Source organism: Parasteatoda tepidariorum, unplaced genomic scaffold (assembly GCF_043381705.1).
Source record: "Parasteatoda tepidariorum isolate YZ-2023 unplaced genomic scaffold, CAS_Ptep_4.0 HiC_scaffold_13, whole genome shotgun sequence".
Lineage (NCBI taxonomy): Eukaryota > Metazoa > Arthropoda > Arachnida > Araneae > Theridiidae > Parasteatoda > Parasteatoda tepidariorum.
Window position 1 is genome coordinate 249,129 of NW_027261374.1, and position 14,285 is coordinate 263,413.

General features: G+C 29.8%; 1 protein-coding gene across 7 annotated transcripts in view; it reads right to left on the reverse strand.

Annotated features, from left to right (window-relative positions):
- Nucleotides 1–14,285, reverse strand: part of LOC107444788 (fibropellin-1) — a gene marked incomplete at its 5' end in the record, with an annotated part of 71,059 nt that overhangs the window by 22,253 nt on the left and 34,521 nt on the right. For all 7 annotated transcript variants that reach the window (XM_071188492.1, XM_071188491.1, XM_071188493.1 and 4 more), the window contains 4 exon segments: nucleotides 1,793–1,924; nucleotides 3,869–3,973; nucleotides 7,181–7,291; nucleotides 12,997–13,119. In XM_071188492.1, the coding sequence (XP_071044593.1) occupies nucleotides 1,793–1,924; nucleotides 3,869–3,973; nucleotides 7,181–7,291; nucleotides 12,997–13,119 (471 nt within the window).

Here is a 14,285-nt window from a genome sequence, read left to right on the forward strand (position 1 = left end):
TATATTGGTTGGTTGCACTGGTTTACTTAAATCTAAAAGTTATAGTTTCTGTCCTCCTTACATTACTGCGCAGTGGAAAATTTCGTGTATCTGAAAGACAAAAATATTGACGCAACTACGTAACACCTAAGAATTATTCTACGAAGTGCCACTACGTTAAAAAGCAATCATAATTCATGGTGCAGTGAAACACCTAGCATGATCTTTTACACTACTGGCTATAAAGTAGCCATTGCAGTTTTGGTTATTCAGCAACACTAAAATTTATAATTTCATTAAGATATATGATGCACATAAAAATCATTAAAATTATTTTTATGTGACAATACAAAATAAGAGTCATTACTTAAGGTTACATTCATAGGCTAATTTTTGAAATAAAATTAGTCTGTAAGTCAAACATACGTGTAGCACAGAGAGAATATAAAGACGAATTCGAATGAGGCTTAACAGAACGGAAGTGGAAAGAAATTACTCATTATAAAATTATTCAATATAGTTTACAAAAACCTAAATTTAAGATATAAATATCATTAATACCCTACAAAAGCATGCATACATGCTTTAAAGGCCAGCTTTAGTTTCTATAGATGAAAAGGCTCACACAAACAGAAGACAATGAAAAGCACACGGTAACTCGTTATAGACTGTTAACAATTACAAACTACATACAAAACGAGCAAATAATGGAGTTTTCTGAATGGGAAATATTGTGTAAAGAGGCATGATCTGTAAATGTTATACATTTTAGGTGTTTAAAGCTTTTATACAGCATTTAAACTGTATATGAAAGCTCAGTTGGATGTTTACTTACAGAAAAAAATGTTCCTTCTCATAACTTTTTGGGTTGTTCAACATTGAGCTCGAAGAAATAATACATCCCATTTTTTACAATACACTAGTGATGTTAAGAACAGATCTTCATGACTTCTACTATTGTTGAAAGTATTATGTCATACTATTGTTAAAACGAAGAGAAAACAGAATATTTGGATGGGAGTGGATTTAAAAACGACTTCACATCTAAAATCCTAATGTTTTGCTCTTGCAAATTTGCTCTGCTCCCAAATACTTTTTATAATGGAAATTCTTGATCGATTTATAAACAAGTGAGGACCATACAGATTATATAACATAAAAGACAACATTTATAGAAGAGTCTATTTAACGAAAAATAGGGTTTTACAGAACGAGAATAAAATATTTTTGGGATAACAAAGAATATTTTTTTCGATATATTTTATTTATTTCTAATTTCTATTTATTTTATTTTTCACTTATTTCTTTCGCCTTCCTATTATGTTTTTTTTTAACGTCTTACAGTGTTTCATAATAGATTATTTTATATTTAGTATTGCCATCTTCATATCACTTAAAAATAAGTAATGCTAAAAAATTAACGAATTAAATGATTAGCAATTTTTTAGTAATTTTGCATGCCTAAAACATATTTTTAACTTAATTAAAATAAAACCACTTTACACATATGGCAATGAATTTCGTCTGATAATTTTCTAAAGAAAAAAGAAAGCGCTTTATAACATAAAAACGCTTTATAACACAAAAGCCATGAACAAACTGCTGTTCTTAAAATATTGTAATGTAATTATATATTATATATTGATGTATTGCTCTCCTTTTTTATTATTATTCAGTTAAAAAAAACATTCGATGATCTGTCGAACATAATAGTTAGAAGGAAATAATTACTTTAATACTAACACTTAAACATAAAAAGTCTTACAATTTATAAACAAGAAAATAACAAAATACAGTGAAAATTTTTTTTTACCAGTGCAATTTTCCTTAAAAGAGTAATGTGTTTTTTCTGGACAAATACATCTCTCAACATCTCCTTCTTTTAGACATTGCCCGGGCGAACATTTAGCACTGTTTTTGCACGGATTGGTATTATCTTTCAGAACTGAAAATAAAATGCATATTATAACTTACAACTATATCTGCTGTATGACACTGACTATTATGATGACGTAAAATATCCTTAGTGATAGACGAATCAGGGGTTAGAATCCCTTTTCCGTCGGGCTGGCCGTGTGTTTTTTTTTTCCTGTTTTCCTCTCCGTGTAACGCAAATGCGGGTGAGTTCCTTTAAAAATTCCACCACGAAAGCTAGTTTTTCCCAATGCTTAACCAATGAGTTTCTGGGTTAAACATCGTAAAAAACTAGCTGGTTGGGTTCAAAATTACAAATCTTCGGAGTTGAACAGCGATAAGGGTAAACTCGGAATTGGGGAGACCGTTCAAAGCTGGCTATAAATAAAAAATAAAATATTTACCGTAGATACAGTAGAAATAAGTTTTTTGTGGCAGACTGAAAAGAATGAGCACCGAAGGAAATTGCTGATTATCAAAATTTTTGACTATCGACTATGGTTAATCTCGAAAGAAAACATTATGACAAATGTTGCTGAATATAATTTATCTTTTGCGTTACAATTCTTAAAATTTGTTTTAGCTAAAATAATAACGTAACGACATAGGATGGGAAAATAAATAAATAAATAATAATAATAAATAAATGAATAAGAATTACAATGAAAATTAATGAGAAATTATAAAATTAAATTAAAGTTACCTATTGAGACATGGGAAAATTGTGGTAAATTCTGAATATCATAGGTTTATGAATTGTCACTCTTTCTTTTGTTTTGTTGAACTCCTCATACTATTATTATTAATTAATAGTAAATTTAATTTAGTAATTAGTGAATTTAATGTTATAAAGCAAAACTAGGATTATGCAACGTATAATAAAAAAATAAAGGTTGCGAAATTGGGGCTATGAATGTGTTGTATGTTATTATTGGGATACTTATTCTTTTCGTAAGGTAGTAAAAAACCTATTAAAACAGTACCTTTATTCGACATCTATTTTGCCACAGTACTTATTTTCATTACGACAGCACTTATAACGTCAACACCAGTACTATTTAATACCCTCATTTAATTAAGCATCTCCGCGATGCCAATAATATCATGGCGAACTCTTACGGACATCAAAATAAGCACTGATATTAGTTCATTCGCCAAAATGATTTTAAAATTTTTAGTGATGTTAATATATATTTCTTTGAATTAAATTTACTTAACTTTGATAGTAGGTACAGGGTGAAATTAAAAAGTAGGGTTTTTTTAATAAAAAGCAAGACAAAGGTATATCTATGTATACGTAATAAGGATAGTAGGAAACCCATGAAAATTGTCTTATTGTGATCGTAGTAAATGATTAATTAATTTTAATAATAAATACTACTGATTTCATGTTAATTGATTATTTGATTGCTACTAAATATGCATGCTAATACCAATATTACCACTTATATCGGTGTAGATATTGTGAAAATAGGTTTTTACGGCCAAAGGAGAAATACCTGATATAATTGTAAATTATGGCAAATTTTAACTATCAGGAGTTGACTTTAAGAAATAGCATTATGCTAAATGACATTGAATATAATAAACCTTTATATGGAATTTCTAAAAATATATTTTGCTTAATTTGATTAAAGCTATTGGAAAAGGAAACAGTTACAGAATACTATTTGGATTTATTTTATCTTAATTGTATTGTAAATGTCAGTTTTGTGCATTATTTCATAGAGTTGATTAAGACCGACTTATTGATTATTTACTTTTTTTTCATCACGCACAAAGAACAGGTATTCAGCTAGTTAAAAACAAAACAATTGACCAAACAATGATAAAAAATTTCTCAAATTAAATTCAAATAAAATTAAATTATTATAGTTTAGTTAAGCTTATTTCTGCAGCGTAATGCTGTATACATTGCAACAGAATGTGCTTGAGATTAATACTTTTAAGTGTTGAAAATGTTAGGATCACTTACCACATCGATGTTCATCTTTCACATCATAATGCTGAGCATCACATGAGCATGTTCCTTCATTACATTTCTGTTCACATTTTGGAGTTCTTGTCGCACAAGTGTCCTCTAAAAGAAATGTACGAAAAGAATGTAGAACATATTTACCATACTTTATATGATATGAAAAAAAAATGACTGCAGGGTATTCCGTAATGATCTTGTGTTGTGAAACTGAGTAATGGGGCTAAATGGGTACTAAGATTTTGGAGAAATTAGTTCGGTTTCCAAGTGGTCAAACTCTGAAATGCACTTTACTAGTCAAGAAGTTGGACCTACCATATTGGAGTGTTTCACGAGGGCTATAACAATTCTCTTATGTACTCTTGTATTTAAACTGCCTTTTTCAATTGGTCATTAAAGTTAGAGAATTTATTTCTAGTCCAAATTATTATATTTTTACTAAAGATTCATACTCTAACAAGCAAAAACGATTTAGCCTGACAAGTAGTAGTGTTCTGTTTCGTTTTGAAAGCTTCTGTTTGTGAGATAAAACGGGTACTCCTCGGACAAGTGTCCTCCCCCCCCCTTAATGTGTGCTTATGCTGAACCCACGAGAGCGGCAGTGCAATGGAGGAAGAAGACAACTACATCGAATGTTGAACAAAACTCAAGGATTTCAAGAGCTCTGTGGGCTTCATACTCAAAGCACGAAAAGATCTCTTTTCATATTTTGTAGAATGTTTGAAGACTGCTTCTGCAAAACAGTAGTTTTTACAGAAATTTTCTGTCATTTTCTTTAAAAAAAAACATTAATAAACACCATATTTTTGCAAAAAAGTTTGGTCTTGCCCTAAGCCATCCCGAGACCTGGGGTAATTGTCATTATCTTCCTCTCCCCAACCTTGAGTATTGCTTTGGCCATGTGACATGTAAATTGCATGCATAGTTTTCTTAAAATCTTATATAAAATAGAATTTTCTTTTACTCTTTTACTGAAATTCAACTATTTCTAAATTTTCCCCTGAGTTAACATGTGTACTCAGTTTTATACAATCGCTGGTTTAAATCTGAGAGGTTTGACTTTTTCTACAAAAAATAATTTATAAAAATAAGTAGTAGATCTATGACAATGAATGTTTTGGTTAAATCATACAGTTTCTAGGTCTAACAGTTTAGCTCCTACAGACCTTCGAACTTTAGATACCTGATTTTATCTCAACTTCTCTAATATTGTTTTTGAACTCGAGCCAAAAAATAATTAAAAAAATTGTAGAAATATAAGGAATAGAATACAAAAAAATAAAAATAAAATTAAAAAAAGAGGCAAACAAGATGCCGCAAGGAAAAAAGTGCTTTATCCAATAGTGAAAGCACGGATAGTACGGAAGCACGAGCAAGTTGTACAAGATTATCAAAAAAAAAAGAATGGAGAAAAGAACAAGTGTTAGGGAAAAAGTTGAGAACCTTTAGGTGTTCAAGTTCTGGAAATTAAATTAAAATAGATATTCAAACACGAAGAAAAAATTTTATACTTATTCAAACTTGCTTCGATTCTTCTATCGATAAACCACTTTTTCTTAACACATTCCTTCTTTTCCGTTGGTTAAAGCACCTTTTTCTCATTACATCTTGTTTGCCTTTGTTTTAATGTATCATTTTTTTTCGATACGTAGGAAGAATTTTTCGTATAGAACTGAAATTATTATGTCAGTTTTTATGCCTTCGATCGTGCTTTATTCTTGTTACTTTTGTTCACGCGTAGTACAAAGTATATCCTACACTCATTTAGACAAAAGACTTATTCAACAATTATTTTAGCAGGAAACTAAAACTAAGGACATCATAACTAGTTTGATTGCTGTAAAAAAATGACGAAGAATAAACAATATATATTAATCCATTTCAGCCTCACGTCTTTATAAAAGGACCATTCTTCATTTTTTCAAAAATAAATTGGTTACACAAATAGCTTTTTATTAGGATATAATTTGCAGAAACTAGCTAGTTCGGTCTATCATAATATAATAATATTATAGATATTCGTATTTAGATCAAAAGTCATTTAAAGCTGAAGTGGTAAATAATGGAGAGAAATATCCACTTGGATTATATAACTACTAGCCGCTTCCCTCGTCGACGGTGTTCTTGCCTTGACTGGGAGGAAAAGCTTGCGTGTACCAATGACCCGGAGGGCTACGCCTGCAGCAACTTGCTACTGGTAGGAGCTCCTAAGCTGGACAGTTTGACAGGTAGGTTCTATACTAAAAGAATTACCACCATGAACCAAGCCAGACTTCTACATTTATGGTTCTCAAATTCCTCAAAGCAACAGGAGCTGTATTCACCTCCTCTTTATGACTACGCTAACCCAAAAAAGTCTCTCGTTCTTTGAAAACAGGAGGTCTGCTCTAAATGTCAAGCTCAGCCGGCCTCAGCAGAATACATACTGGACTGCTAGGATCTTTCCAGAGAAGACTTATACGCTTCTCCTTTTCTGGTTCTCGATCTTCTGAAGGTTAACTATCCAATGAATCTTGTCTGACTTCATCAAACAATTGGAGTCAGAAAATAGCAGCCTCCGGTGACCAGCTGGTCTGCCTTTTTAAATAAGTATAATGTCAAGTATTTCGAGCTCTAAAATCATACACTCAGAAAATCAAACTTGTAATTTTGAACACAATTCAAAGGACAAGAGAGCTTCTGGATCAAGTATTGGAAGAAATTTAAATTCGTGGAGCACTTTCTGATGGAACTAACCGGCACCTGCGTTACATAGAGAGGAAAACCACGACACCATTCCACAGTTAGCCTGAGCGCAAGGGGACTCTAACTCATGATCCGCCTACCATTGAAAATATTTTTTGTCAGCCTGCGGTTTGTGTGAGCCGTGTGCGGAATTCATATCTACCAGTCATCAAATTGGGAAGTAAGTGCTCTATTCCTTGAGCCACCACGATTCACTCGAGTTATTACAATATACTTCCAGAAAACTTTCTTTTCTTTGTATCTATATAGAAATGTACTACAGCTTTTTTAATATAGGTGCTTTTTCATTGATTACGCTCCTTTTATGAACATTAATGGGTTAAAGGCACATGTTATAGAAAACTCTTGCATTCGTTTTCAAAAACAGTATAATTTTTAGTTGCATTGTATGATATAAAGTAACATTACAGCTTCCATTTAAATGAAATAAAAATTAGGATGTTTCATTTAAAATTAGAATATATATTCAGATTTTAAAAAGAAACAGTGTATCTTAACTTCATATTTTAAATGCTTGTGATAATTATAAATATATTTTATATTTATAAGCCATCAGCTGCTACTCACCTTTAACACACTTAGTTCCCGTAAAATAGTGCTTATCTTTACATATACAAGTAGCTTTGCCATTGTCTGAATGAACACAATCTTGGGTAACAGTGTCACACGTGCATTTTTCTAAAAAAATGTGAATAACAAATTACAATTATTGTATAATTACTATGAGCAAGAAGAGTTTGACAAAAATAAAAATAATATTTCAAATATCGATACGTAATTTTAATAGTATTTCAGCAATTTTTAAAGATTGATTATGACCTAAACGAAAAAAAAAAGTTTAACTGCAGAGAGTAAATAAGAAATATGTTTTGCGATTCCTTAAAACAGTATAAATGTTTCAAAAGTCTCTACCAAAAATAACGAAAATAAATATTATAATATAAAAAGAATACAAACTAGAATTCAAAATATTATTATAAAAAATGTGAAGTGCTCAAAATAAAAAAAAATAAAAAAATACCCGCAATAACTGGCAATATCCAGATTTTCACGAGCTAGGGGCCAATTTGAAATGTTTCTTGGAGTTACCTCAACATGCAAATCAATTAGTGCTAATTATTAATTAAGTTGCGAAATCAGACACAACTTATTTTCTCTGAACAAATACGTATTTTTTTTATTTATTTTTTTCTTTTTTTGCATATTTGGATTTTTCACTTATGAAATAGAGGAAGAGAGGATAGCCGTAATCTGGAAATTGAGGCTCTTAAAGTTTAGTCAGGAGATCGGATGAAAGTTTAACCCCCCTTAATGTTAATTTCATTTTTTGCGTTTTTTCATATCTTTAAAACTAATTGAGTAATTTAAAAAAAATGCACCAACTGGTTTTACCAGTTTTTCCAAAGTTCATTTCATGCAAAAAATAGCCTATATTAATCATTTATTACCAACTGATTACCAGTTCTTCATATGGGGGGAAGAAGAATCAATAAATCTGGTCACTACAAAACCGTTCATAAAACTGGTAGACAAATATCATCTCAAATAATCATGCAAAAATAATTTAATTGCTTTCTTTTATTTCTTATTATTTGTTTCCTTTCTTTCTTCAACTCATATCAGGCTAAATTCACCCCAATCAAACTACTTTCACCTGTACTTATATCTTTGAAGAGCTGGAAAAAAATATCTATCACAAAAATGCAATATCTATTACAAAAATGTAGATTTGGTGCAATTAAAATAGGCACCAAATTTACACATTAAATACTTTTTATCTACATAAGAGTATATTGGGTACCGATTAAAACTATATCAGATACGATTTAGGAGTGCAAATACCAAAATGAAGTATTGGAGATAATATTATGGTCACTTTTTATGCTTCCCTATCAACACATTTCCTCCATTAATTTTACATGTTTTATTTCAGTTAGTACCTATTTTCAAATTTGGCCAAATATCATTGACGTTAATAATAGAGTGACTTTTATGCACTCTTTGAGGAATTAGTTCTATTTCTTCAGTATTTTAGATTTTTTGTACATAGCTTATTATTTTGCTTCATTTAGTAAGTATTATCAAAATTTTTCGTAATTGGCAAAAATAATAATATTTTTTTTTAATTTTTTTTTTAATTTTTATTTAAACGACTTAAAACTCCTCATGCACCACAAAGTATAGCATGAGGCTTACAGTTGTAAGTAAAAAACAAAAGGAGAAAAAATTTACAAATTTGCATTAGAAACAAAATTCCGCAAGGCCGCAAGACTTTCAATACTTTTGACCAGTTCTGATAAGACAGGTGGCCAACTAATTGAAAGACGTCTCAAATCAGTCTTCAAATTCATTCGGGCACTCGCATAGAGACTACAGTGAAGAAGAATATGTTCAGCATCACCGCAAGCACAAATTCCAGTGGTCTGCAGATGGAAACGAAATAAATATCTCTTAAAATTTCCATGGTTTGTTAAAATTTGGGTCAATTAAATAATAATATTGGTTCTTTTTTACGTTTATCCTCAACAAACCATTACTATTTCTACATTAATCTTGCTTTTCAGTATAAATATTTCTTTTCAATTACTGTTGATTTTAAATCATTTAATTTCATAGGTACACGTTTTAGGAGCATATCTATAAGCAAGCCAATCACGTGGTTTCTGATAATCTTAGCAATTTTATTTTAGGTTGCGTCATGCTGCACGATCACATTGATCCTTCAGATAGCCTGCGCATGATGAATTAAAAAAAATTAAGCATTACAGAACGCGTAATATGCAACTTTTATGATTATAGCTAGACAAACAATAAAATATAAAGCAATAAAATATTCGGAAAAACTGAATCATCTATTATTTACTTTAAAACATATCTTCAGCTAAGCCAATGAAAATTCCATTTCTTAGATTCTACAAGAAACTTGATTAACTCAAGCGTAGCGCAATTTTAATTCATGGGTTTTCATTGTTTCATTGTTTTGATTCTACCCCGCTTTTTTTTTTAAAAAAATTTTATCATTAATTTTTTCATTTTTCATATCATTTATTTATTCATTTATTATTTTTCAAAAAACGATGTTTCTTTTTAAATAGTCTAATTTATATTTGATTTAGCTAAGAGATTTGGAAACAAAATATTATATTTACAAGTTTTATAAAAAACATGTATCTGTTTGATTGTTGCTATGAATCTGCCTTTTTTATTTAATCTTTCAGTTGGTTCATTCCGCAATTGATTTCAGTAAAGTGTATAAGTGTTCATAGAGATTTTGATATATTATATTATTATCCAATAAATTTTACTAAATACAAACTGAGGGAAGATACTAGTTTTGGAAAAAAGTATCTTTATACCTTCTTGAATCAAACTGTTGCTACATGAATTATATAAAATGGTGTTTTGATATTTTAAATCACTATTAATAGTTGCAAAACATATAGAGTTGGCGAATACGTAGCCAAATTTTTTTAAGATCTTAAAATATCTTAAGACCTGATATACCGCACTAAACATCCGTATTTAAAATTGAATATTTAAATACCTGACCACGCTTGTTTTTCAGAACTATTTAACCCATTATTTCATTATAGTTTTATTTTTCTCATAATATAAGACATAAGGGAGGCATTAGGAAAGTTGAAGAAAAATATTTTTAGAAAATTAAAACGCATATTTAATTTTGATTAAGAGTTTATGGATGAATGTGCAAAGAAACATATTGCTTTCGTTATCTTATATGTTCATATAATTTGAGTTTTTTTTATTTATCTTGGTACTATAAAATATTCATTCCCTGCATAGCATATCTTCACTAAATTCAAAAAATAATAAAAGATCAATTCCTTCGCATCAGTATATTTAACAAATAACAATTTAATTTTATAAATAAATTTAATGTTTCAAAAAATAATTTATAAATAAATATTTACAAATTATGTATTTTTCAAAGTAAAATATTATGAGTGACGTATAATACGTAATGTAAATAAATAAGTGTTTTTTTTTTTTTTTAAATTTTGATTCAAGTTCTTGTTTTTAATAATGAGTTCATTGGTATTTTTAAATTATCGTTGCAGAAAAAATAATGTTTATTGTTATTTTTTTAAAGTGTAATAGTATTTTATAAATATTTGCGAAATTATGTTCGTAATTAGTGCCTTAGATGCCTGATAGTAAAATTTATTTTCTTGTCGGTGGAGACTTAACAGGAATTTTCTTTATAACCTATGCTAAACATTATAGCATAAGCTAAACATAGGCATTCCATGCAAAAAAAAAAAAAATTTAAAACATATTCTGAGAAAAAATAGCCTTTTAAAGAAGAAATAAATTTATTGAAATGGAACTGAAAATATAGTTGTGCGAAATTTAAAATTAAATATTTTTTCTGAAAATTACTCTCAAAATAAAATATTCTGCTTTATTATATTTGTGTTAAATACACCAAATTACATATTTAAAAAAATATAAAAAATAATTATAAATTTCGAGAAAGAGATTGTTATGTACCCTAAAGATGTTAGCAGGAAATGGAATGCCGCGGAAATATGCTTGTACGAAATTTTGTGAATTTGTACAATGTCAAGTTGTGCATTTATAAAATGCTAGTCCAAAAATATATTCTTTTGCAAATAATTATGCTCTTTCCAAAGATATATTATTCTTTGAATTTTGTGAAATATTATAAATATTTATTATGTATAATATAGATATTTATAAAAATGATCACCGTACACCTCTTTAGCTTTTTTTTGCGGAAAAATATGAAAAAACCATTTTATATATGTTATTAAATATGTCATGAAAAATGTTTCATAGAACAAAAAAAAATCTTTAAATAATGTTTAATAGAAATCAAGTGTGAGATAGATAAGAAATTCTATAAAATAACTTACAAGATACAGATTTTAATTATTAATATAGTTTCAAACAAATATTGAAAGGTATATAGTTTTTTTTAAACCGTTATAACCAGAAACTGTATTATTTAAGAGTTCTGTTTCGTAGTAATGCTTGTAACCTTGTTGTAATATATATATATATATATNTACATATATATATATATATACGTTGAGAAATTACCGAAAGAAAATTTGTCTTTTAGTATTCTTTTTAATTCACTCTCTCTTTTTATAAAATATATATAATATTTTGTATATCTAGAATGATGAATTATTTTTCGGACACTATGGTTTTTAGGATTATGTTTTGTTTAAAAAATTGAAATCAATAAAATATGGCACACCTCGCTAATTGTGACACTCCACGTTAATCCAACTGCAACGGTGTTAAATATTAGAAATGATTTTTAGAATAACAGAATGAGAATAAAATTCACTAACATTTGTCACCTTGCTTGTTTTGGGGATTAACGGTTCCTTTCTTAAATTCATCCCCCCAGCCACAGAGAGAGCCCCTAAGCGGATCTAGATTTCTTCTTAAAAGCACACGTGAATAATGAGTTTATGTAAATTGGACAATGGTCTCAAACCTTAAAAAAAACATTGGTGCATGGAATACCAGGTAAGGGAATCTGGAAATGACCTTTAACCTTACATATCAGTTTAAGAACTGCCGATCCAGTGGTCTGCATGTTTTCTCACAGTCAAATCGGAAAATATTTTAAAAAAAAACACTTCTTTTGATAAAGGTAATAATGAATGCACTTAAATCACATTGCTCGATATTCCCAGCACTGATATTTTTTTGACTAAGGGCGTTGTCCGATATTTAGTAGAATGAAATTTTTCATCATCTTACCTAGAAAAAATTTTCACGGTAGAAAAAAATATTTATGAGAATTTTTATTTATTTATATATTTTTGCAAATGCAGAAAACGAAATTTTTCTGTCTATTGGGCCCCTCTCTTTGAAAAAATGCTTCGTCAATCTACAAAATAATAAAAAAAAATATCAGTAAGAAGGCAGCTTGAAAATAAAGTACTAATTTAACTCCAAGCTGCTTCCTGATATAGTGACGTGTTCCTTTGACAGCAATATTTAACAAAAATCTGCTATATTGCACAAATTTGGTAAAAATAAGACATTAAATAATGCATTTATTTCAGTATCTTTTTTTTCAATGATTGAATTTTCACGAGACTAATTCCAATCTTAATGGTTAATAATAAATTACAGCTAACTATTAGTTGAAATGCTATATCAGACACACAAATCATTACTTATCGTTCTCAAATAGTTCCTGAGTTAAAATGTTTAAAGAGACAAGTATTTATTAAAGTACAATGTATTTGTTATATCTAAGGATCTCTTCGATCGAAAGATTAGGCGGCTCGTTTTTTATTTTGGGAACAAGTTATAAGGAGTATTAATTATCCTTATTTCTGTCAGTGAAAAATCATATTAAAGAAATAATTTACCTCGACATCCTGTGCTGATATTGTACAAATAATCATTTTCACAACCACATTCACCTCCTTTGCAAATCTCATATTTTCCACGACATCTGCCTTCCATTAGATCTTGCACGCATTTGTCTATGTCTATTGAAATAATAGCACAATAAAAAAAAATTATAAATAAAGTTTACAAGAAATAAATGAGAGCATTTAATATCATAGAAACGCGTGATATTGCTTTTACAAACATATATTATACACTAGTCTTTCAAAAATTATAAGGTTAAAAATACAAACATATAATGTTACAAATTAATATTTCAGCAAGGTAAACTATGTTCATATAGTACGAAACATGAAAGTCGAAGACGAGATTTAAGTTATTAAAACCTGTTTAATTGCTGGAAGAAGCTGTAAAGAGGTTAAAAACTATTATTAGACAAATCTTGAAATTTCAATTAGCAATCTTTGCCCCCCCCCACACATATATTTATATACAGAGTGTTTCATATTGAATGGGACAAAAAGAAGACATGATTGTAAACGTTATAATTAATGTACAGAAAATTCAAATTTATCTCAAAACTACATTAATTCAAGTTTCTACAGGTGTTCAATATGTGCCCCTACGGTGACACGACAAATGTCTACATGGTAATCAAGCTCCTGCCACACTCGTGATAGCATATCGCCGGCCAATGAAGACATGTCAAATCCTGTGCCCAGCACCGCCAATCCAACAATGGGGTAGACGTTCGTTCAGGAACTCACGTACATTGTTATTCCATTGTTATTACATTGTGGTCGTGAATTGGAGACGCTTCCGCAAAACACGCCACACCGTTGTGTGAGGGACAACCAGTTCTGCACCTGCACGTCGCGTTGATTTTGAGGGACTCGGTAAAAACGAATCATGAATTCTTTCTACCACTTCGGGTATCGTTTCTTTTCGTCCTGGGCTTTTGTTCTTGCATAAGCAGCCGGTATCCTGGAACTGCGTCACCCACCTGCTTATGTTATGCCGATGCGGCGGTTGTTTACGAACTTTCGTGCGAAAATGTCTTTGCACAACAGTTACCGAGGAGGTTTTGGCGTATTCGAAAAAGCAGTACGCTTTCTCCTGCATGTGCGACATTTTGTTTAGCAGCGCCTCTAGCGGCGAGTTCGTCATTCGATGATTTTTCCCTGTTGCCAAATAAAACTTATATAATTGTAGTTTCAGAATAAATTTGTTTCGGCTGAATAAATCCGTTATGGCAGTCACACTGCGCTATTCTTTTTGTCCCATTCAATATGAAACACCCTGTATT